General features: G+C 41.7%; 1 protein-coding gene across 1 annotated transcript in view; it reads left to right on the top strand.

Annotated features, from left to right (window-relative positions):
- The window catches only part of dntt (deoxynucleotidyltransferase, terminal), a 112,195-nt gene that overhangs the window by 30,009 nt on the left and 56,710 nt on the right, over positions 1–25,476 (top strand). Inside the window, 2 exon segments of the mRNA XM_061690266.1 lie at positions 3,123–3,255; positions 19,547–19,649. Of these exon segments, the coding sequence (XP_061546250.1) occupies positions 3,123–3,255; positions 19,547–19,649 (236 nt within the window).

The following is a 25,476-nucleotide window of genomic DNA, read 5'->3' as shown; positions in this document are numbered from 1 at the left end:
TGGAAGAAGACTGTCCTTTGTATTGCAAAGGGTTGGATAGAGTATATCTGTAAAGAGTATAACAATTTAAGATCCTGTCTCAATATCTCCCGACTCGTACTACTACAATCACATACTAACTGTGTGGATACTGTTTCTGTGGGTAATAAGGTAGATAATACAATGAAACATTAAGTAACAACATTACAGTTTCTTTTCACAACAGCATTTTCCATTCTATCGGTTTTACTAGCCCAATTACACGCAATACAAATATCTTAAGAAATACTTTTCAGGTTAAAAGATAAGGTACCACAATCAGAAAATGTAGGTACTGTATTTGTCTACTTGTCTTAGCAAGAGCTGTTATCCCACGTTAGTACACTTCCTAAAAAAACAAAAAACAAAAAAAACCTAATGATTGCGGGCTAGGCAGCAGAATAATTTAAAATGATGCATTTTCTTGAGGAATTTTGAGAAGGTGTTGAATTTTAAGCAGTGAGGCGACACTAATAAGGTCACCTGAGGGACAGAGTAGAACAAACTGTGGACGACCTGTCGTTGGAACTCTCTCAAGGTTTTTCAACACAGGGATGACTGTGCAATATTGATACCACATGATGTGCTGTAACACATTTTCCACCTTGTTTAACCTATCACAGCAACCCTGCATTTTTGGTATAGAGGGACAACTTGGACTGTCACTAGTCCGAAGCAGTGTTGCCAACAATCGTTGCTAGTCGCTATATTTAGTGACTTTTCACACACCCATCGTGACAAGCAACAAATCTAACAACTGTTCTCTGTGTTATTGGAGATTTTTAGAGAATTGGAAACTCCCTTCCAGGCTGATTTTAGTAACCCTCACCCTCAAAAACATCACATTGCACTCTGCTTACCAATCAACTGACCCTAAAAAGACAATATGCAGTTTTGAAACTGCTAGCAATTTTTTAATTTAGCCAAATTTCAGTTCTAATTCCTTCTTTTTCACTTTTGTTGCAAAGCAGAGTTAAATAATCTGGCCAAGAAACTATAAATCTACTCTGTGAGAGTCTGGGTTACCTCCCTGCGAGCCTCCGTGTGCACGGTGGGCATGTGCAAATGATTGACAGACTATTCGGTCACGGCTCCTGTCACTACACTCTCTGATTCGTTATTCTTGTCCCGTTGTCCCCAAAATCCATCCATCCATCCATCCATCCATTTTATGAGCCGCTTATCCTCACAAGGGTCGCGGGGGTGCTGGAGCCTATCCCAGCTATCATCGGGCAGGAGGCGGGGTACACCCTGAACTGGTCGCCAGCCAATCGCCGGGCACATACAAACAAACAACCATCCGCAATCACATTCACACCTACGGGCAATTTGGAGTCTCCAATTAATGCATGTTTTTGGGATGTGGGAGGAAACCGGAGTGCCCGGAGAAAACCCACGCAGGCACGGGGAGAACATGCAAACTCCACACAGGCGGGGGCAGCGAACTGTGAGGCAGACACCCTAACCAGTCGTCCACCATGCCGCCTGTCCCCAAAATAATTATTTAAATTAAATTACAGGCATTAACGAGGGGTAAGTTTTCAAAAGATGATTTGACTAATTTTCTCCTGTCAGGTCATGAAGACATTTTCAACATATATGACAACAAGTATTGTTTGTTTGTTTGAAACTCTACCTTTAACAATAATTATTTTATGGGTTTAAAAATCAAATTTCAGTCATACGCCCATTTGTATACCAGTGAGCCTGTTCAGTTTTGCAGGGAGCTGGAGCCTCACCCAGCCAGACTTCACCATGGATTTGTCACCAGTCACTCATAGGGCATACTGTATCAAGTCAGACCGTCATTCACACTCACATTCGCACCGTCATTGAGAGGCAGCTGAACCCACGCTGCCTGCACAGTCGGGCGAGTAAACAACTACACCATCCGTGATTCAAAGCTCAGTTACTATTAGAAAATATTGGTTCCCTATGGGAACTAGGATCAGCTTTCATGCACCTTCACACGTTTACTATCTTTTAAGAACTTGGCAAAAATCCAGTATAGCTTGTTATAGATTACAAAGGTTAGAAAAAAACTGAATGAGGACCATTGTTAGACCATCTTTTAGCAATCAGAGATAGCATCTGTAGTCCAACGGCCAGGCCGAGCAGGCCAACCAGGACATGAAGGCTGCACGCCTTTTAGCAATCATTGTGGTAAGATGTGATTTATTCATTATTTTCTGCAAATGAAAAAAGGCATCCTGTTGTCACAAACCTCTGAACTTTTGAGAAGAGGTAGATTGATAGATTCAGATTCAGAAAACCTTACTTACCCCTGTGGGGCATTTACTGTAAGTCTCTAGTTTCAGAGCTAAATCACAATTTTCAACATTGTAGGTTGGGATTAAAACCTTTTTACGATGCACATTTTGATTCTCTTTGGCTCTTTTGCTGCTCACAAAGCAAGCTGGATGCATGAAATGGAGCGCTGCAGGAAGTAGTAAACCAAAACATCAGATTAAAAAGATCACACTTCCCAAATTACTGTACTGACAGACAAATCCATCATTCTCAAAACTGTAATGACTGCTCTGTGCAGACAAATAATGGCATTTTTGACATAAAAAGAGGTCTGAACTCTATCAGATGTGAATGTGTGCGTGAATGGTTGTTCGTTTGTATGTAACCTGCGATTGGATGGCGACCAGTTCAGGGTGTACCCCACCTCTCGCCCGAAGTTAGCTGGGATAGGCTCCAGCACGACCGCGACCCTTGTGAGGATAAGGCGGTCCAGAAAATGGATGGATGGATGTACTCTATCATTACACTACATTATCCATTTAAAGGGGTAGAACAATGGCTCATATGACCAGGCATATTTATAATTATGTTAGAAATGGGTGGTTTATGTTCTTCATACAGTTAATGGTTTCCATGCAACAGTGTGACAAAAACAAAGCTAATAGTTGAGATGGATTAAACCAAAATGACATCGGTTTATCATTTACTGACATGCACCAGTAGTCGCCTTTGAGCACAACATATCATATTGTATCTCCCTTTTAATTCACACTGACTCTCCACTTCCCCAGAGCAACTGGCTGTGATTGATGGCTGGCTCCCAGACTAATAACCACATGTCCCCCCCCCCACAGGCTTTCTGCATTATGGAGACATCACAAGGGTTGTCACTAAAGCGGAGGCTCAAGCCCTGGGGAACATTATTGACGAAGCTGTCCATTTGATCACATCGGACGCTGTCATAGCACTGACAGGTGGCTTCCGCAGGTAGAAGACTTGTCTCGTCCTCTCTTTGTTGATGGGTGGTTGAAACAGAATAACTAGTCCTCTTTTGTGCTATTGTTCTACTGACATCGGTTATGCTCATGGGCACGCGAAATATCCCTCAAGATCTGCTTCATTTTCTAAGGAGCTACTTCATGTTGCTAAGTGGTCACACAGTATGTGTCAAATTGGGTGTATGTGAGTAGTTTTAGTACAGTACAATGACACATTGAAGGCTGAACAATATCCACTCCATGATGGTGGTCAAACCCAGATTTGTTTGGATTTAAATTTTTAATGAAACTAGTATGACAAGTATGACATAAGGAGCAAAATATAATCCTATACTGTATTTACTGTAATATGATATTTAAAAAAATAGCCAGACCTAGACGTGGGGCTCATATATTTACTGTAATATAATATTTTAAGTGGCACGGTGGAAGACTGGTTAGCACATCCGCCTCACAGTTGTGAGGACCTGGGTTTAAATCCGACCTCGCCTGTGTGGAGTTTGCATGTTCTCCCCGTGCCTGCGTGGTTTTCTCCAGATACGCTGGTTTCCTCCCACATCCTAAAAACATGCATGGTAGGTTAATTGAAGACTCTAAATTGCACGTAGGTGTGAATGTGAGTGTGAGTGGTTGTTTGTTTATATGTGCGCTGCGACCAGTTCAGGGTGTACTCCACCTTTCGCCTGAAGATAGCGAGGATAGGCTGCAGCACGCCCTCGACCCGAGTGACGATGAATGATATTTTAAGTACAATGGCAACCTTCTCAAAGATCATACAGTCATACAAGTGAAAAAAATTGTTAACCACTGTTAATGTTAAGACAATAAAATTCAAAGTGTTACTTTAAATACGGAGGTGATATGTGTTGCAGACACATCCTGGGCTGAACTGGGACAAAAAAAAAAAAAAAAAAAAAAAAAATCAGCCCTGGCCTTTTTGGCTGAGACTGGCCCCGCGTTTTTAGCAGAGAACAACCAACTCATAATTTTTGTTTGAATTCCCCGAAAAAAGATGTATTTTACTATTTTCCTGAACCCAACTCTCTTATAGTTATTATTGTGGTAAGGTGTATATATGTTATCTAGTACGAATATGTAGTCTCTCTTCTCCACTGCTACCTCAACAGCCAGGCTTGACGATACAAGATGAGAGGGAGAGAGAATTACCATTTCTAAAGGGGTAAATTGAAAACCTAATTTAAAAAAACTGCAACAATCTGAACCATTCAAACACTATAACATGGGACTAACATGCTTGCTGTTCCATCGTATTTCATTAGGTTCTGTCTATTCAGCTCTATTCAGTAACTTAAAACTTAAATATGTGAGTTCTGTCGCCCCCTTGGCCGCAATTCATTATTGCAACAACAGAAACCGTCGCTTCGACATGAAGTTGATGGCTCCTTCTATGTGATAATTCTACAACAGTCTACAACATTTTGTTTCTGTTTTGAAGGACAGCCAGTGGGGAAAAAGATTCTTCAGATTCTTGCTTCTTGGGAAGAGGCTATTGTTGTACATTCACTATTATTGCTGCGTTTGCATTGCTCGGACGTTAGGTACCTTTTTGAGCCGCTAAGAGGGGCTCGGCAAGAAGCTGTTATTGTAAGATATCAGACAGAAACATCCCAGGCATTACAATGCAGACTGAGTGAGTCATTTCGTTTTATTGCTACATTTATTTGTTGTTCGGTGTATGGATTTTACGTCACGCACCTTGTTGGGCAGTTCAGGGGTCCTTGGAAAGAGGTTTTATTCGTTCGCTCTAATTATTATTATTTGCATTTTCTTTTACACAGTAATTGTTGGATGATTATTTTCTGCTCCAGAAACCCAAAATAATACGTTGAGTGAGCTTTCCACAAAAGGGGCCGTGCTCCACCCACTGCATGGTAAAATGCATTATTTCCGCTACGTCATTTTTGTTGCCGCCACCAAGTGGTCCAGCGTGGGAAATGAATTGGGCATTCACTAAATATATATACAAAAATCTAATACTGAAACATACAGGAAGATGTCAGACGAGCTCATCGGCTTACTCAGCATTTTGTCATCTCCTCTAGTAGTGGATTGAGTGAAAATGACTTTTTTCTTTTTTTAGACAAAAAATAGTTACAGTTCTTTTCCTTTCGGCTTGTCCCGTTAAGGGTCACCACAGCCTGTCATCCTTTTCCATGTAAGCCTATCTCCTGCATCCTCCTGTCTAGTACCAACTGCCCTCATGTCTTCCCTCACGACATCCATCAACCTTCTCATTGGTCTTCCTCTAGCTCTCTTGCCTGACAGCTCCATCCTCATCATCCTTCTACCAATATACTCACTCTCTGTCCTCTGGATGTGTCCAAACCATCGAAGTCTGCTCTCCCTAACTCTGTCTCCAAAACATCAAACCTTGGTTGCCCCTCTGATGAGCTCATTTCTAATTTTATCCAACCTGGTCACTCCGAGAGCGAACCTCAACATCTTCCTCAGCTTCCTGTTGTCTCTTCAGTGCCACTGTCTCTAATCCGTACAACATGGCTGGCCTCACCACTGTTTTATAAACTTCGCCCTTCATCCTAGCAGAGACTCTTCTGTCACATAACACACCTGACACCTTCCTCCACCTGTTCCAACCTGCTTTGACCCGTTTCTTCACTTCCTGACCACACTCACCATTGCTCTGGACTGTTAACCCCAAGTATTTAAAGTCCTCCACCCTTGCTATCTCTCCTCCCTGGAGCTTCACTCTTCTCCCACCACCCCTCTCATTCATGCACAGATATTCTGTTTTACTTCAGCTAATTTTCATTCTTCTCCTTTCCAGTGCACGCGTCCATCTTTCTAACGGTTCCTCCACCTGCTCCCCGCTTTCACTGCAGATCACGATGTCATCTGCAAATATCATGGTCCACGGGGATTCCAGTCTAACTTCATCTGTCAGCCTATCCAGTGCGAACAGGAAGGGGCTCAGGGCTGATCCCTGATACAGTCCCACCTCCACCTTAAATTCCTCTGTCACACCTACGGTACACCACACCACTGTTCTGCTGCCCTCGTACATATCCTGTATTATTCTAACATACTTCTCTGACACTTCCACAGTTCCTCTCTGGGTACTCTGTCATAGGCTTTCTCTAGCTCTACAAACACACAATGTAGCTCCTTCTGACCTTCTCTGTACTTTTCAACAACATCCTCAAGGCTGTGGTACTCTTTCTAGGCATGAAACCATACTGTTGCTCGCACTCTTTCCCATAACTTCATTGTGTGGCTCATCAACTTTATTCCTCTATAGTTCCCACAGCTCTGCACATCACCTTTGTTCTTAAAAATGGGCAACAGCACACTTTTCCTCCATTCCTCAGGCATCTTCTCAACCGCTAGAATTCTGTTGAACAAGCTGGTCAAAACCTCCACAGCCACCTCTACTAGATGCTTCCATACTTCCACAGGAATTTCATCATGACCAACTGCCTTTCCATTTTTCATCCTCTTTAATGCCTAACTTCCCCCTTATTAAGCATTTCCACTTCCTGTTCCACCACACTTGCCTCTTCTACTCTTCCTTCTCTCTCATTTTCCTCATTCATCAACTCCTCAAAGTATTCTTTCCATCTGTCCAGCACACTACTGGCACCAGTCAACACATTCTCATCTCTACCCTTAATCACCCTAACCTGATGCAGATCATTCCCATCTCTAGCCCTCTGTCTGGCCAACCTGTATAGATCCGTTGCTCCTTCTTTAGTGTCCAACCTGGCATACATGTCATCATATGCCTCTTGTTTGGCCTTTGCCACCTCTACCTTTGCCCTATGTCGCATCTCAATGTATTCCTTTCGCCTCTCCTCTGTCATCTCAGTGTCCCACTTCTTCTGAGCTGACCTTTTTCTTTGTATGATTTCCTGTACTGTGAGGTTCCACCACCAAGTCTCCTTCTCTCCTTTCCTGCCGGAAGATACACCAAGTACTCTCCTGCCAGTTTCTCTGATCACTTTGGCTGCAGTGGTCCAGTCGTCTGGAAGCTCCTCCTGTCCACCGAGAGCCTGTCTCAGCTCTTCTCAAAAAGCCGCACAACACTCTTCCTTTCTTGGCTTTCACCACATAGTTGTCTGCTCTGCCTTTGTCTTCTTAATCTTCCTCCCCACCACCAGAGTCATCTTACACACCACCATTCTATGCTGGCTAGCCACACTCTCCCCTACCACTACCTCACAGTCGGCAACCTCCTTCAAATTACATTGTCTGCACAAGATGTAATCCACATGCGTGTTTCTACTTGCGCTCTTGTAGGTCACCCTATGTTCCTGCCTCTTCTGGAAAAAAGTGTTCACTACAGCCATTTCTATCCTTTTTCCAAAGTCTACCAGCATCTGTCCCTCCAAGTTCCTTGTTCATCCATCACTTCTTCATCACCCCTGTTTCCTTCACCAACACGTCCATTACAATCTGCACCAATCACGACTCTCTCTCTCTATCTGAGATGCACAGAACGACTTTGTCGCGCTCCTTCCAGAATTTCTCCTTCACCTCTAGGTCACATCCTACCTGTGGGGCATAGCCGCTAATCACATTATACATTACACCCTCAATTTCAAGTTTCACTCGATCTGATACTCTTTTCACCGCCAAGACATTCTTAGCCAACTCTTCTTTTAAAATAACCCCGACTCCATTTCTCTTCCCATCTACACCACGGTAAAATAATTTAAACCCTGCGCCTAAACTTCTAGCCTTACTGCCTTTCCACCTGGTCTCCTGGACACACAATATATCAACCGTTCTCCTAATCATCATGTCAACCAATTCCCGAGATTTTCCTGTCATAGTCCCAACATACAAAGTCCCCACATTAAATTCTAGGCTCTCTGCTTTCCTCTTCTCTTTCTGCCGAAGAACCCGCTTCCCACAGAAGCTGCATTTCCACCGGCGCCCTGCAGGTTGACGGTACCGGTGGCGGACGTTGTTAACCCGGGCCACGACCGATCCGGTATGGAATTCTTTCGATGAACGCTCATATTTGTTTGGCAAAGTTTTAAGCCGGAAGCCCTTCCTGACGCAACCCTCTGCATTTATCCGGGCTTGGGAACGGCCTACAGTTTGCACTGGCTTGTGCCCCCAATAGGGCTGCATTAAAAAATAGTTACATACTGCAGGGTTAAAGGTACATTTTTTAATAATTTTTTTTTTCAAAATAATCATTCACTCACGCTACTGCCCCTGCGACCTGAAATCTGATAAGCGGAAGACAATGGATGGATGGATTAACTAATTAATTAGTCTTCTTTAAAATTAGTAATTGTAACGTAAAAGTAATAACAATTTGATATAATGATGTATTGACATATAATTTTAGAAGGATGAATGACCCCAGATTGCCAAGGTAGCTGATGTAATACTAGTCTTGTCATGTGTAATCAGTCTGTCATCATTTTGAAATTTCAAAACATTCACAATTGGAAATAAAGCTCCAAACAATCATGACTTTTTCTCTGTATGAGTAGAGTTTTACTAATATGTTCCATAAAACTAGGGTCAAAGGTCATATTGGTTTGTGACAGTTCTCCTGTTCTTGGTCACCCTAAACTTTTACTACTAAGTGCTCTTACACACTGAGCGCTGCTATTTGCACCTTCTTTCCTCTTTTGAGTTGCTTGCTTCGTTTTATCGAGGGCTTTTTGCCAGAGTAAGTTTGACGCGCTCTGGTCTATGTTGTAAAAATCCAGTTATATCAATTTGTGTGTGTGTTTGTGTATGTGCCCGTGCGTGCACGTTAAATAATTCAGAATAAGCAGTATAGGAGCAGTAAGGAAAGGCACTTAAGTCAACAGGGGAGACTGAGCTCCTCTTTGTTGTTGGTCTCTCATAGTACTTCGTCAACCAGCATACAGCAGCTGAAATAAGTATTGAACACGTCACAATTTTTCAATCTAAATATACTTCCAAAAATTCTGTTGACCTGAAATTTAACCAGATGTTGGGAACAACCCAAGTAATCTACATACAAAGAAAGTAGAACAAACAAGCTCAGAAATTAAGTTGTGTGTAAAAATGTGAAATGACACAGGGAAAAAAGTATTGAACACATGAAGAAAGGGAGGTGCAAAAAGGTAAGACAACATCTAAAATATATCAATAATCAAACAGCAATCCAGCCCCTTGTCAGTGCAAATGAATATCACCTGGTTCAGTCCTATTTGATGGCCTACAAAAAGGTCTCATTGCCAAGGTGTGAGTCAAGACACATCTCGTGATGGGTAAGAGCAAAGAGTTGTCTCAAGACCATCGCAAACTAATTGTTGCAAAACAATGATGGCACTGGTTATAGGCGCATATCTAAACTTCTGAACGTTCCAGTGAGCACAGTACGGGCCATAATATGTAAGTGGAAAGCCAATCATACCACCATAAATTTCAGGATCAGGTGCTCAAGATTTATGACAGAGGATTGTAAAGAATAATCAGAAGAGTTATCCAAGAGCCAAGGACCACCTGTGGAGAGCTTAAAAAAAAGAACTGGAATTTGCAGGTACTGTTGTCAAAAGGAAAACAGTGAGTAATGTACTCCGCCGCCATGGCCTGTATGCACGCTCACAGCGCAAGACACCATTGCTGGAAAAAAAATCATGTCAAAGCTCATTTAAAGTTTGCTGAATAACATTTGGACAGGCCAGTTAAATACCGGGAGAATATAGTCTGGTCGGAATGAGAGCAAAATTTAACTGTTTGTATACCAAAATGCACACCATGTTTGGAGGAGAAATGGCACTTGCACATCACCCTAAAAACACCATACCAACAGTGAAGTTCGGAGGTGGGAACATGATGGTGTTGGGGTGCCTTTCAGCAAATGGTACTGGTAAACCTCACATGAGGAAGGATGAATGGGCGAATGTACTGAGACATTCTTGGCAAAAATTTGCTGCCATCTACGAGGATGATGAAAATTAAATGAGCGTGGACATTTCACCAGGATGAATATCCAAAACATACTGCCAAGGAAACTCTCAATTACTTTCAAAGAAAAAAAAATAAAGCTGCTAGAATGGCCCAGCCAATCACCTGCCTTGAATCCAATGGAAAGTACTGAGACTCAAGTTCCATCAAAGAAGCAAACAGAACCTTAAAGATTTGAAGACTGCTTGTGTGGAGGAATGGGCCAAAATCACACCAGAGCAATACATGCGACTAGTTTCTCCATACAGGAGGCGTCTTAAAGCTGTCATTGCAAAGAAAGGCTTTTGTACAAAGTCCATCTGTCCTTTTTCAACACCGCTTATCCTGGTTAGGGTCACGGGGCACTGGAGCCTATCCCAGCAGACTTCGGGCGAAAGGCAGACTACACCCTGAACTGCTCGCCAGTCAGTCATTGGGCACATATAGACATGGACAACCAGTCGGACTCACATTCACACCGTCACTGAGTGGGAACTGAACCCACGCTACCCGCACCAAAGTTAAGCACCATCACCATCACCATCAATGACCCTTTTGTACAAAGTATTAAATAAATACCAGTTGGCACGTTCAACACTTTTTCCCTGTGTCATTCCACATTATTTAAAAAATGTATGGAGATAATATTTTGTACAAATCAAATAAGACAGTTGTTGTCGGTGTGTATGTAATGTTTTGGCAAATCCTTTTCTGACAGAATAAGTAAGGAAGCAATCTTGTCTTTGTGGGTTATTATTAAGAAAGAAAGAAAGAAAGAAAGAAAGAAATCTTTGCAAAGAGAGAAACAGTCAAGAGAAGGAACCTGCAGTTGCTTCGGGCTTCTCCCAGTCTCTGAAGAACATGGAAGAGCGAATGCACAGTTTGAGGAAGATGAGGAAAGAAGAAAGAAAGACCTATTCACACAGTTATCTTGTCCTTGAGAGAAAAGCGAGGCTGGTAGAGCTACTAGGTACATTTGAAAAAGTCACACGAGAACAAAAATCTATTACTGTGAATCACACAGAGACTGGGGGATAATATAATAAAAGAATATGGACCATATTTTTCCATAGCAATAGTTACTTAAATCTGTTTTAGTTTGCTGCTTGTTGTTAATTATTAATTCCCTCATATTGTTGTTTTGTTTTTATCATTTGGCTTTTTTACGGCAACACTGTCGTAGTGGCTAGCATCATTGCCTACGTTACAGTTAAGAGATTCTAGGTTTGAATCTTGGCTAAGGATCTCCTGGTTCGCAACTGCATCTCCTCCCCATGCTGAAGTGGCTTTCCTTGGGTACTGTGGTTTCCTTCCACATTCCAATAACATGCATGTTGGGTTAAATGAATACTAAATTTTCCATAGTTGTAAGTGTGGAGGGTTACGTTTAGAATTAGATACAGGCTGGCGACAGTCCAGGATATGTATTTTCAGATGTTTTCCTTCTACTCCAGTGTCATTATACTTCTAGTACTTTTTATTTCTTGAAAATGAAATTTTCCTAACCGTGGCTGTTTTTTTGTTTTCAAATCTTTATCAAGGTCCATGTACCTTTATAATTCCCTCTACCTATTGTCCTCTGCAAAGTGGAAACCTTTACAATAACAAGTAGAAATTTCAACCATGAAATTGCTCTATAATTTCATCAAAATTATAGGGCCCTAATTGCATGATACATGAAAAAAAAATGAAGGGGCGACTTACCTACAATAGATTATTATACCAAGAAACACAAATAGCTTTCAATTATAATGATCCATCCATTTTCTATATAGCTTGCCCTAATTAGGTTCACGGGTGAGCTGGAGTGTATCCCTGCTCACTTTGGGTGGTAGGCAGGGTACACCCTGGATTAGTTGCCCGCCAATTGCCGGGCACGTAGAGACAAACAAACATTCACACTCACATCTATGGACAATTAAATCTTTAATTTACCCAATGTGCATTTTTTGTAATGTGGGAGGATGCTGGAGTAACCGGAGAAAACCCCTGCAAGCACAGAGAACATGCAAACTCCACACAGGGAGGCCAAGAGTCGAACCCCAAACCTCAGAACTTTGAGGCAAAAATACAAAACACTTGCTCACTATGCTGCCATTGTCATGCTTTTAAAAAATGTATGTCCTTCATTCTTTCACACCACAGTGATGATTGTCTGTGATTAAAAACAAGAAGCTGTCTTGTTTTGTCCTTGTCTTCTGCACTGCAACACTGCAGTTGGTACCCAAACTGCAGGGCGCTAAATATAGTAGAGCATGGTTCTGATATTTTGTTACCCTTTTTTTTCCCCTTGAAAACAATTTTCTGACATTAGCTATAGCTTTGTTGCTATAATGGTTGGAAATTTATGAGTTCTCTTGACTTGAGAGAAACATAAGTAATGGCATCCTCCCAATACAGCACAGTAACTCTTAACTTCAAAGAGCTGAGTGACAGCTAGAATCATGTCTGATTATGTAAATAACTACTCCTCAAGGGAAAATGTGGTAAAAAGAGATGAGGAAAAAGAGATTAGAGCATCACAGATAGTTAACATCAAGATGATGGGTAGCAACAGTACACGATTTCTGGGAGGGGCGTCTGCTGAAAAGAATAACAGGCCCATGAGAGAGCTTCTATGACTTCAAACTCAGCAAGATGGAGCACACTTAAATTTCTTCTGATATTTGGTGTGGGCTTGGGGAGTATTCCTTGAAATCTGATTGGAATCATGCATCGCTATATAGAAGAACAATGACTTGTAAGCCTGTAAGTGATTAATTTACCTTAATCTTGGTGAAAAGTATCTCTCTCTTTTTTTAAATAGTGGATGCTAGTTAGGGTCTATTACACCAAAATAGTTTATGTGATCATATAATTGCCAGCATCACTACTAATCACCCAGTAATTCGCTTCATTGTGACAATCTTGAAAAAGCACCCCTCTAAAATTTCGACAGATTTTAATTAGCTATAATTTTGAGCATCGTTCGAAGTCTCTTATTAGCCTAATTACTTACAACCAGTAGCCTTTATTGAATATTTTTAAATAGATGCAGCCAGATAATATACACTAAAGTGTGAGTCAACCCTCAAAATGTACAAGAACTAATTGACACATTGCAGTAAGTCAAGCTGCCATCCACTTCAGAGCAAAGCAGCACGACAAGGATTTGTTGATCCTACTGACATTAGCCTTTTTGAAGGAAAAGTTGTGCAAAAAAGTGACTTAAAGAAATGTGTGCGTATCTGTGTGTGGGGGGAGGGGGGTGTGTAAAAATAGGTTAGGCTGGAAAACACAGTTTGTGCCAGCAATTTATGTGAAATTCTCAAATGGCACCAGCAAGTCTTAGCTGTGGATCTTATTCAAAATCATGATTGTCTGGACTGCCTCTCAGTGATATTAAACACTCAAATCCTCAAACTGCATCAGACGCTCGGTACTACAATATGGTATGTACAATCGCTGGCTGCTACGTTAGGTACAACTGCACAACAGTCGTGGCTGGTCAACAGAGGGCGCAAGGTTCACTTCAGCAGAGCCACCTTCAATTAGACAAAAATTAAAGAATGAACATCATAATGAAATCCATCCATTTTCTGAGCCGCTTCTCCTCAGTAGGGTCACGGGCGTGCTGGAGACTATCCCAGCTATGATTGGCCAGGAGGCGGGGTACACCCTGAACTGGTTGCCAGCCAATCGCAGGGCCCATATAAACAAACAACCATTCGCACTCACATTCACACCTACGGGCAATTTTAGAGTCTCCAATTCATGCATGTTTTTGGGATGTGGGAGGAAACCGGAGTGCCTGGAGAAAACCCACACAGGCATCGGGAGAACATGCAAACTCCACACAGGCGGGGCCGGGGAGTGAACCCCGGTCCTCAGAACTGTGAGGCTGACGCTCTAACCAGTTGTCCACCGTGCCGCATCATAATGAAATGTCATAATAAGAAAAGTTTAAAACATACAGTATGGATATGTTTAGATGAGTAGGATACATAGTATACAGTTAATTAGTAAAATTTATTTCTGTTGTCTTATTTTATGACACATTTCCGGTTTGGAGCGCCAGACTCTTTACCCACTGACTGTTGTTAAATGTTTGACATGCACAGGTCCTCTTGCAATACAGCCTAAAGTGGGGACCTTGGTGGTCCGATCCCCAGCTACAGAAGCTTGCTCTTGGGAGGTGGAAGGTTATTTCTCTGGCAGGGGGGGAGCCTAAGCTGGTGTGCCAGGTCTGGGTTTCCGACCAGATATAGTCAGGCTCGCCTCAAAACACAGCTTGGGCTCTGGTACGAGTCATCTCAAAAGGGGATTCTACCCTGAAGTTGCCCCCAGTGAGAGGTGCTGAGCAGGTGTGGGCATACTTATTGTCCCCCGGCTGGGTACCTGTATGTTGGGGTTCACCCCAGTGGATGATTGGGTAGCCTCCGATATGGGTCCTGACTGTTGTTTGTGCGTATGCACCAAACAGCAGCTCAGAATACCAGTGAGATCTGGAAGTGTGTGATTAGGAAGAAGTGCCCCCCCTGACCAGAACCCGTGGGGTGTTTTGTTATTGAATTTCTGTGCTCGTTACGGACTGTCCATAACAAACACCATGTGCAAGCATAAGGGTGTTTATATGTGCACTTTGCACCAGGACACCCTAGGCCACAGTTCGATGATTGACTTTATGGTCTTGTCATCGGACTTGCGACCACATGTGTTGGACACGAGGGTGAAGAAAGAGGTGCAGCTATCCACGGAGCACAACGTGGTGTGTTGGCTCGGATGGTGGTGGACGATGTCGTTCTGACCTGACAGACCCAAAAGTATTGTAAAGGTCTTCTGGGAACATCTGGCACCGCCTCCTTCAGGAAGAATTTCAACACCCACCTCCAGCAGAACTTGGACCACATCCCATGGGAGTCCTCCACTGTTGCCGACTGGAGCTGTGGCCGTAAGGTAGTCATTGTCTGTCTTGGCGTCAATCGTCAAACCACTTGGTAGACATCGCCTGTGAGGGATGCCGTCAAGCTAAAGGAGTCCTGTGGAATGCAGCTTTGGTGGTCGCCAAGGCAGAAACTTGTGCGCCCAACCAGTCTACATGTGGTTTGTGGACTTGGAGAAGGCGTACAACCGTGTCCCCTGGTGATTCAGTTTGAGGGTACTGCGGGAGTAAGGGGGACCCAACTCCCTAATACGAGCTGTTTGGTATGTATTTGTGCATGTATTTATGTATGTATGTAAGTAGTGTATATACTTGGGGCAGCAGCTCAGTCTGTAAGGACTTGGGCTTTGAAGTTAGAGGACATAGGTTTGAGTCCCACTACAGACAAAAATGTAAAAAAAAAAAAAAAATGTCAACTAGTTGTTGGAAAGATGCTAGTGTGCTTGCTGGCTACTGTTGATGACCTTGAACAAATCATCGTCCCAACCACACCAGTTGAAGTGGTGCAGCACGCTTTGCGCACCCCTTTACTCTGGCTTTCTCCTTAAATGTCTGCATGTGTGTGATATGTTGTGCAACGCAAAGTATGGTAAATGGTCTGCACTTATATAGCGCTTTATCTACACATTACAGTGCCCAAAGAGCTTTACAAAGCCTCACATTCACCCACTCTCACACACATTCATACACCAATGGGCGACTGCTGCTATGCAAGGTCAGGCTGCCAGGCCCACTGGGAGTAAATTAAAGTTCAGTGTCTTGCCAAAGGACACTTCGACATGCGGACAGTCGTAGCTGTAGTTATGCAGTACATTGGCACGTGAGTTGAATTTCACCTTGAGGGACACCATTCAGTATCCATCCAACCATTCTCTACACTGCTTATCCAGGGTTGCGTGGCGCTGCAGGCTATCTCAGCTGACTTCGGCCAAAAGGCAGACGGCACTCTGAACTGGTGACCAGTCAGTCGCAGGGGACACACAGACAGACAATCATTCAGACTTGCATTCACACCGTCACTGAGTGTGAACTGAACCCTTGCTGCCTGCACTGAAGTCAGGCGAATGTACAACCCCAATTCCAATGAAGTTGGGACGTTGTGTTAAACATATATAAAAACAGAATACAATGATTTGCAAATCACTCACTTACGGCTGTAGCGCTGAACTGTATTTCCTGACATTGGTTTTCTGAAGTGTTCCTGAGCCCATGTGGTGATATCCTTTACACATTGATGTCAGGTTTTGATGCTGAGGGATCGAAGGCATTCAATGTTGGTTTTCGGCATTTTTGCTTGTGAATGACTGAGCAATTCAGAGAAGCTCCTTTTATACCCAATCATGGCACCCACCTGTTCCCAATTAGCCTGTTCAACTGTGGGATTTTCCAAACAGGTGTTTGGTGAGCATTCCTCAACTTTCTCATTATTTTTTGTCCCCTGTCCCAGCTTTTTTGGAACGTGTTGCAGCCATAACATTCTAACTTAATGATTATTTGCTAAAAACAATAAAGTGTATCAGTTTGAACATTAAATATCTTGTCTTTGTAGTGTATTCAATTAAATATAGGTTGAACATGATTTGCAAATCATTGTATTCTGTTTTTATTTATGTTTAACACAACGTTCCAACTTCATTGAGATTGGGGTTGTAGACTTGAAAAAAGTTGTGCAATCAAACTGAAAATTTTAAGCTAAGGTTACATGCCAAACATGAGCAAGAAATACTAAATACAAAATGAAAAACAACAATGATATACAGTATAGTTTGGTTTTCACCCAATGTCAGATGGGATCGGTTACCCTGAACATGATAAGCGGCATAGAAAATGGCTGGATGAATGCTTTCAGGAAAAAAAAGTATAACTAAATGCAATCTGTCATGAGATGTAACTCCTTAAATGTTTTTTCTTGTATTCATGTTAAACCTTCTTCATTATCACCTCCCATTTCTTGCAGTGAGGCAAAACACAAGGTGAAGAGGCACATCACAGCGACGGAAGCCATTTCCTTTCTGCGGCCAGCTACTTTTAACTACGACTAAACTTTTCTTTCTTCACATTCGTTGACATTTCCAGAAGCAACACTTCCCATATCTGTATTATTCATACATGTCACCCTGTCATCCACACATATTTGTAAATAACCTTTAATATTTCATGCACTTTGTGCTGAAAGACTTAATAATTTATCATTTTTCTTCACGCAATATAAGTGCAGACCAGCTGAATTTACACTGTTACTTCTTTGTGTGGGTGGTGATGCATCTGACCGTAAGTGGATGACTTATAGAGACTGCAAAGAAAAGAAACAAAAACGCCCTCTTAGCTTGAGAGAATGGGACTTGTGTGCTATCATCCATTTTTCTGCTGACCGAAGCGGTATTAGTTGAAGTAGCTGCACAGCCGTGCAACGTACTAATAATGCACAGCTATCCAGAGATCTGAGAAGTGTAGTGTATATTGAATGTGTCCTATTTCATCAACTACCCATTCCGATGCTATGCACTCACCCACGCCCTGATTAGAGGTAGTGGATGTCCAAGAGAGGTATGAATGTATGCTGATGATCTGTCTCTCTCCCTGGTTGTGATTTTGCTATTCATGGCACACATTTATGCAACGCACTCAAGTGAGATTTGCCAGCGTAGCAGAGGCTGCTGGTGAGCTGGCGAGCTTCTCTTCATGTTTTTTTTTAACACCCCACACGAACTGGGAATGTTGTGGAATCTCAGCCTTGCCAATTAAGAGTGCTGTAGGGTTTATGTGAAAGTTGCACAGTCAGCAGATGGGAATCTGCGATGAAAATACTGTTAAGTGTGTCCCATGAGTCAACTCATGAGAGTAAAGTTACTGTATATTTTCACAGAGCAACGCCGCACCCAAATGAGATGAATCTGCTTCAATGGAAGGCGAATAAATTAAAGTAAGAGGGCAAATAAAATGAATGTGACAAAATCAACATCTGCTCAGTGTGCTTGAAAGCAAAGCACTCACAGAGGTACATGCTCCCTGCCACTAACCCTAAACATTAACATTCACATGCCTTTGTGAGAGCATTAATGGCTAATTCCAAAGACTTAGTTGCGCCCTAAATTAGCTATGGCGAACTATGATCCTCTCCATTAAGCTATTCGTAGCCCATCGTCGCTGCTTTGATGTTGCTCTCTCATGTTTCCATCATTCATTTGTTACGAGCAGCAAAGGGAGATCGAACACTGAGATTTGCAGCATTTCATCCTTCTCCTGGAGCCATATCGTCCCTGACATGCATTGTCATTTCACTTTGCCGTTACAAAAGGAGTTGTAGTGTACATGTGCGTGCGTGTGTGACTAAGTGAGTGCATAATGATCAGTTTGAAATGGCACTTGCCCAAACTGGCAGCAAGCAGAGGCAAATGATAAAGCTGAAGCGGAGGCCAACTTTGATGAATAAGGAAATCTCTGTCATTCGTTCGTCGCCTTTGTTTGCTGTGTGTTTGTGTCAGCATTGTTCTCACTGACAAACTGCACACACGGCTGTTTTAGTGGGTCACTGTAATCACAAGAACACAATGTTACTTTTCATCATGGAATCTGAGCGTTTTGATAATGAGCCCAGAGCGAGCCAGCGGCAGGAAAACACCTTTTCCTTTTGTCATTGCAATATGTCACCTGTGTCTGGCATGTGGCAAAATACTGTATAAACGGTAGCTGAAATCAAACTGGCAGACTACAATTTCATTTCATCATGTTGGATCTTCATGAAAAAACTAAAACCAAAGCGTCTTAGTTCATAAGTCTTAACTCCTTGTTATGTTGGTGAGAAAATATTGACTGCTTTATTTTAGGTCTTCTTGGCCCCTTATTTTCATCTGATAAACTCCCAATATATCAAGGCACAGAATATTGGAGCACATCCATTTTCCCCATTACTGACTAATGAAACAGTACAGGTTAATGTGTCACATGACAAAAGTAAACTCATTCACTGTATGTAATAACTTTCAGTGAGGATGTACTGTAATTGAGGCATTAATTAACTCATTTCAAAAGGTCACAAGAGTGTTTTGATAAGTATCATAAATTTGTAACAGAGTGCTGTATCTAATTCAGTGGCCATATCCCTGACAGATTCTTTTAGATCTGCTTTTTGAGCGTCATGTGCACATGTCGGTCTTCTGCTCTGAGACTTTTTCCTGATCGCATTCTGTTCATGCAGTAGTGCTGAAATGCACTATGTAAGCCTTGTCGGACTCTATTTGGGTTTCTTTTTGATGACACAGAGCCAGGAAAATGGTTTTATAAAATATTTCCCTGCATAAATGACAAAATAGATCTTTACATTTTTTTCAACATTAAACAAATTGAGAGGTACAAAAAAAAAAAAAAGGCCATGTGCATATTTTAGTAACTAAAATTTAATTTCCCATACACATTGAGCACATGCTGTCTTTCTTCCCAGGGGGAAGGAGGTCGGCCATGATGTGGACTTTATTGTCACAACACATGAGGTGGGGAAGGAGGAATGTGTTCTACGCAACATCATTGATACCTTCAAAAAACAGGTATGTGACTTTTTGCTCTTTAGGCACTAAATTGCAAAACTATCTGTGACCGTGACTTGTATAACCTTCTAAATAGTTAAAAATGAAAGTTTTGACAACATGAACATTACTGAAGCTGTTGAGACACTGTGATAACTCAGTTTTGTAGTACTGTAAATGTACATGTTGATAGAGTGTGGGTATAAAAATGAACACAATTAATTTAAATACATTTAGCAAATAATGTTTAAGTGGGGCAATTAAGTAGTGGCACCAATAGTGAGTGTGAACGCTTGCTTGTCAATATGGACCCCGTGATTGGCCTCTTGTCCAAAAGTCAATGGATGTAATGAGAAGAAATGGTATAGAAAGTGGATAGATCGATTTAAAAAAAAGGTACCAGAATGAACTCCAAACTTATTTTATGCTACAAGAGAATACCTTAAAGGCCAGTACAAAGACATAACATGATGGAAGACCTCATGGTATTTTTAGTGTCTGTATAACGTGCAGATTGTATTGGTGCTGAATCATTGGTAACTTTACTTATTGTAGGGGTAGGGGATCATAGGTTTTAGTATGTAACAAGAAAATTAAACTAGATTTACCAGGGCAAGTATAGGTGGTAAATTAAAAAAAAAAAAGGTGTGGAGTATATTCTATATGTTGTAGCCTTCCCTACCAATGCCATCTTTACCATTTGAAAAATACTCTGTGTAGCAATTAACATAATGAGTGCAACATCTACTGAGCTATTCGGAATTCCAAATATGCCTAACATCCTTCAAAGGTCCAATGACAATAATTACCTCCTACTTGCTACATTGCTCAGTGCTCCTACCATTTGCAGCCACTTGTTCCATAAAGGCGGAGCAGGAGAGCTAAAGTTGTGAAAAGCATGTGTGAACAGTAGGTAACAATGAAGTGAGATGGTGATTTAAGCAGGTAGGGCTGGTGTTAAAAAAGTTTTAGGTGACAAGGAAAGGACAGCGGGATATGGCTGCTAACGTTCCTTTCAGCAGGCTTGACAAAAAACGGATAGAGTTGGCCCAGTCAGCAGCCACCAGGACAACAGAAAGTGATTAAATGACATAATAAAAGTCCATCTTGTCATTGGCAATTGCGTCCAGAGGACTCACGCCCATTCACTCAGTAATAATATAAGTAACAGTCCCTCGAACAACAGCTCAAGTTCCCCAACCATCAATGTCCAACTTCTAGGGAGTTAGAAATATCCTCGCAAAACAAATGTCATCAACATTTTCCTGTTGATTTTTAAAGCATAACTTATGGGTAGAGGCAAGGTCAGCACCAGATTCAGAAGCAGACAAATTAGTCACTTAGCATTGCTTCCATTCATCTTTCATCAGTGTCTTTCAATACTGTGCAATGTTGCTCTCCAAGGGCTGAGCCCTGAGCGTTGCCTGCCATCATAATACGATTCAGCTTTATTGTTATACATTTGTGCCAACTCAATGCAGTTACAGATTCAAGTGTTCTACCTCTGGTTGGATAAGTGATTCAGGCAGCGCTGTCAATACAGCTGAGATTAGATTTCTATTTTACATCTAAATCCAATCTGAGCAGTAAAGTCTACTACTTCACACACACCCACACACACACACACACACACAGACGCACGAACACCCATACAAAAACACATAGACACTATCAAAGTCAAAGCCCAGTTCAAAAGCTCTTGGCTAAAAAATGTTAATCTGCAACTTCCAGGGAGCTTTTAGAAGTTTCCTTTCTGTGAGTCAGACAAATTACAAGATGAGATCACAGTTCTATCCTTCCCTCACAACATAATGTTTGTCCTCTGAATGTTGGCTGTTATGCTATGACCACATTGTTATCTTAAAAAAGGCTGCAAGTAGGTAAAAACAAGGAAAAAAAAAATTCAGATGCCAATCGTCCCCTTCATCCCCCCTGTACTCAGAGGCAAAGCTTTCGGGGAAAGATTATCTTTGCGCCTGCGTCATTCTTTGTAATTCCCTCTATAAACTCTGAAATAAGCTTACTCTCAGATGTTTTCTGACATTACCTGCTGCTTGGGCGATGATTACAGACCGCCATTGGCCTAAACAGTCCACTGCGATACTGAGATGAGAACTTCATGACATCCTGTTTTTTCTTTTTTTTTAAAGACTTTTTGAGTGTATGCACATCAAACAGAAAGAGCAAGACAGGAACAAATCAGAGCAACTGCACGAGACGTATATAGGTATGCTGGAGGACCCCAAACCTAAGAGCGTGAATGAAATGTATTCAGGTACTTAATGGTCCAAATGACTGTCACCAGAACCATTAATGCTTTTCTCCAAATGCATCAATATGCTTCAAGGCCAAAAGTAATGTAATGACAGCAGGGAGTGAAAAATCAGCTGCCTGGGCAAAAATAGAATTGGCCTTCATCTCCAAGCTCATGTGTAGGAGCAGCAGTCCTTCTTGCGGGACTAGTCTTTATTTTAATGTATCTGTATGTCAGGGATTCTAATTGCAGATGCGGTCTTTTATGCTGCCCTTGTAGTCACGGACTACTCTGTCCAACACAAAGGGAACTTAAAGAATCCATCCCCATACCTATTGGAAGGTGAACGGTTATCTGTAATTGCAAAGAGCGAGAAAGCAATCCATGTGTGCACTCGAGGGTGACACTTGGAAATTTGTTCCTCAGTGTTCTAACATCCGTAAATTTCCACATTATTTCTTAACTCAGTGCTATCTGGTGGATAGTATGGAAGGGGGGCCCGTTGATGCAGTCCTAGCATTTTTTTTTTTTTTTATAAGCCAAACCATCTGGACTTAACTGGCTATCTTTTCTCGTGTTAAACTACAGTGCAACAACCTCTAAAGTTGAAAGTTGCCTGAGGCTGTACAATTTTCATGAAAACTGCCTCTAACATTGCACAAAAGTTGAATGCGCACCGCCATCAAGGATCAAGATCTTCAGCGCTAGCACTCAACACTTTTTTTTTTTTCGACAGCAAGGAGCAGCCATAATAAAAGCTGTTGTGAGATGAAAGAAGATGGAAGGAGCATATTTTACATTACGTGACGTTATGTGAAAGGGACTGCAATTCGAATTAGTGTTTGTTGTCAGTTAAGTTAGATTGTTTTATTGTTCTCACAATTTATGATTAGCAGTGGTTAACTTATCTTTTTTTTTTAAACTTACTACACTTACACTATGATTGCTAAAATGTTACTTTGAAATGCCTGTGCAGTTGCTAAGGATTTTATAGTGGTGATAGACCGTGACCGATTATTTTCTTTTAGCAAAGAATTTTATAGATTCAGGGCCCACAATTTAAACAGTTTCAAGTATTTATTTGTTCATTTTTACATAATTTGGGCTTTCCAGCTCATAGAGCCCACAAAATCAGGAATTCAAAAAATTTGAATACTGTGAAGAAATCACCATTTACTTGAAAAAGAAAGAAATTAGGGTCACATTAAATCAATCAAAATATGGTATTTTCCAAACATCTTAATCATAATCTTCAATACTTGGTTGGGAATCCCTTTGCTTTAATCACTGCCTCGATGCGCCGTGGCATTGAGGCAATCAGCCTGTGGCATTGCTTGGGAGTTATGGAAGCCCAGATTTCCTTGACCTCGGTGACCTTGGATTTATGATAGCAGAGTTTACCAACACCTGCACTGGACATTGCACCCCAATTCATGACTTACTGTGGATATTTCACATTGGACCTGAAGCAGCTTGGGTTCTGTGCTTCACCCGTCTTTTCATTCAAACCCTTGGATCTTGATTCCCGAATGAAAGGCACACTTTACTTTCATCGGAAAAGAGGACCTTGGACCACTGGCCAACAGTCCAGTCCTTCTCCTTGGCCCAGTTGAGACGCTTCCTAAGTTGGCTCAGGCTCAGCAGTGCCTTGACCCGAGTAACCCGATAGTTGTCGCCCATGTTCAACCTATATTTAATTGAATACACTACAAAGACAAGATATTTATTGTTCAAACTGATAAACTTTATTGTTTTTAGCAAATAATCATTAACTTAACAATTTTATGGCTGCAACACGTTGGGCTGAAAAAAAAAGCTGGGACAGGTGGCAAAAAAGACTGAGAAAGTTGAGGAATGCTCATCAAACACCTGTTTGAAACATCCCACAGGTCAACAGGCTAATTGGGAACAGGTGGGTGCCATGATTGGGTATAAAAGGAACTTCCCTGAATTGCTCAGTCATTCACAAGCAAAGATGGGGTGAGGTTCACCTCTTTGCGAACAAGTGTGTGAGAAAATAGTCGAACAGTTTAAGGATAATGTTCCTCAACGTACAATTGCAAGGAATTTAGGGATTTCATCATCTACGGTCCATAATATCATCAAAAGGTTCAGATAATCTGGAGAAATCACTGCATGTAAGCGGCAAGGCCGAAAACCAACATTGAATGCCTGTGACCTTCGATCCCTCAGGTGGCACTCCATCAAAAACCGACATCAATGTGTAAAGGATATCACCACATGGGCTCAGGAAAACTTCAGAAAACCAATGTCAGTAAATATAGTTCGGCACTACATCCGTAAGTGGAACTTAACACTCTACTATGGAATGCAAAAGCCATTTATCAACAACACCCAGAAACGCCGCCGGTTTCTCTGGGCCCGAGCTAATCTAAGATGGACTGATGCAAAGTGGAAAAGTGTTCTGTCCACATTTCAAATTGATTTGGGAAATTGTGAGAGGAAAATAACCATTCGGACTGGTATGGATGCAAAATTCAAAATCCAGCGTCTGTGATGGTATGGTGCTGTGTTAGTGCCAATGGCATGTGTAACTTACACATCTGTGAAGGCACCATTAATGCTGAAAGGTACATACAGGTTTTGGAGAAACATATGCTGCCATCCAAGCAACGTCTTTTTCATGGACGCCCCTGTTTATTGCAGCAAGACAATGCTAAACCACATTCTGCATGTGTTACAACAGCAGTGGCTTCGTAGTAAAAGAGTGCGGGTACTAGACTGGCCTGCCTGCAGTCATGACCGGTCTCCCATTGAAAATGTGTGGTGCATTATGAAACGTAAAATACAACAACAGAAACACTGGAGTGTTGAACAGCGGCAGCTGTACATCAAGCAAGAATGGGAAACAATTCCACCTACAAAGCTTCAACAATTCGTGTCCTCAGTTCCCGAACATTTATTATCCATTTTCAACACCACTTATCCTGGTTAGGGTCGCGGGGCACTGGAGCCTATACCAGCAGACTTCAGGCGAAAGGCGGACTACACCCTGAACTGGTCGCCAGTCAGTCACAGGTCACATATAGACACAGACAACCATTTGCACCCACATTTACACCGTCACTGAGTGGGAACTGAACCCACGCTGCCCGCACCAAAGTCAGGTGAGTGTACCACTACACCATCAGTGACTCAAACATTCATTAAATGTTAAAAGAAAAGGTGATGTAACACAGTGGTAAACATGACCCTGTCCCAGCTTTTTTTAAATGTGTTGCAGCCATAAAATTCTAAGGTAATGATTATTTGCTCAAAACAATATAGTTTATCATTTTTAACATTAAATATCTTGTCTTTGTAGTGTATTCAATTAAATAAAATTCAATTCAATGAAATATAGGTGGAACATGATTTGCAAATCATTGTATTCTGTTTTTATTTATGTTTAACACAACGTCCCAACTTCATTGGATTTGGGTTTGTACATACAGTAATTAAGAATCTAATTTTTGTGACATTTTTGTTTGTTAGTGTGCCGTGAGATTTTTCAATTGCAAAATATGTGCCTTGGCTCCATAAAGGTAGGAAATCAGTGGTGTAGTAAGATCATGTATTCTGTCAGTCAGGTCA

This window comes from Phycodurus eques, chromosome 11 (assembly GCF_024500275.1).
Source record: "Phycodurus eques isolate BA_2022a chromosome 11, UOR_Pequ_1.1, whole genome shotgun sequence".
NCBI classification, from domain to species: Eukaryota; Metazoa; Chordata; class Actinopteri; order Syngnathiformes; family Syngnathidae; genus Phycodurus; species Phycodurus eques.
The sequence above is the reverse complement of the archived record's forward strand: the minus strand, read 5'-3'. Positions and strand labels throughout refer to the sequence as shown.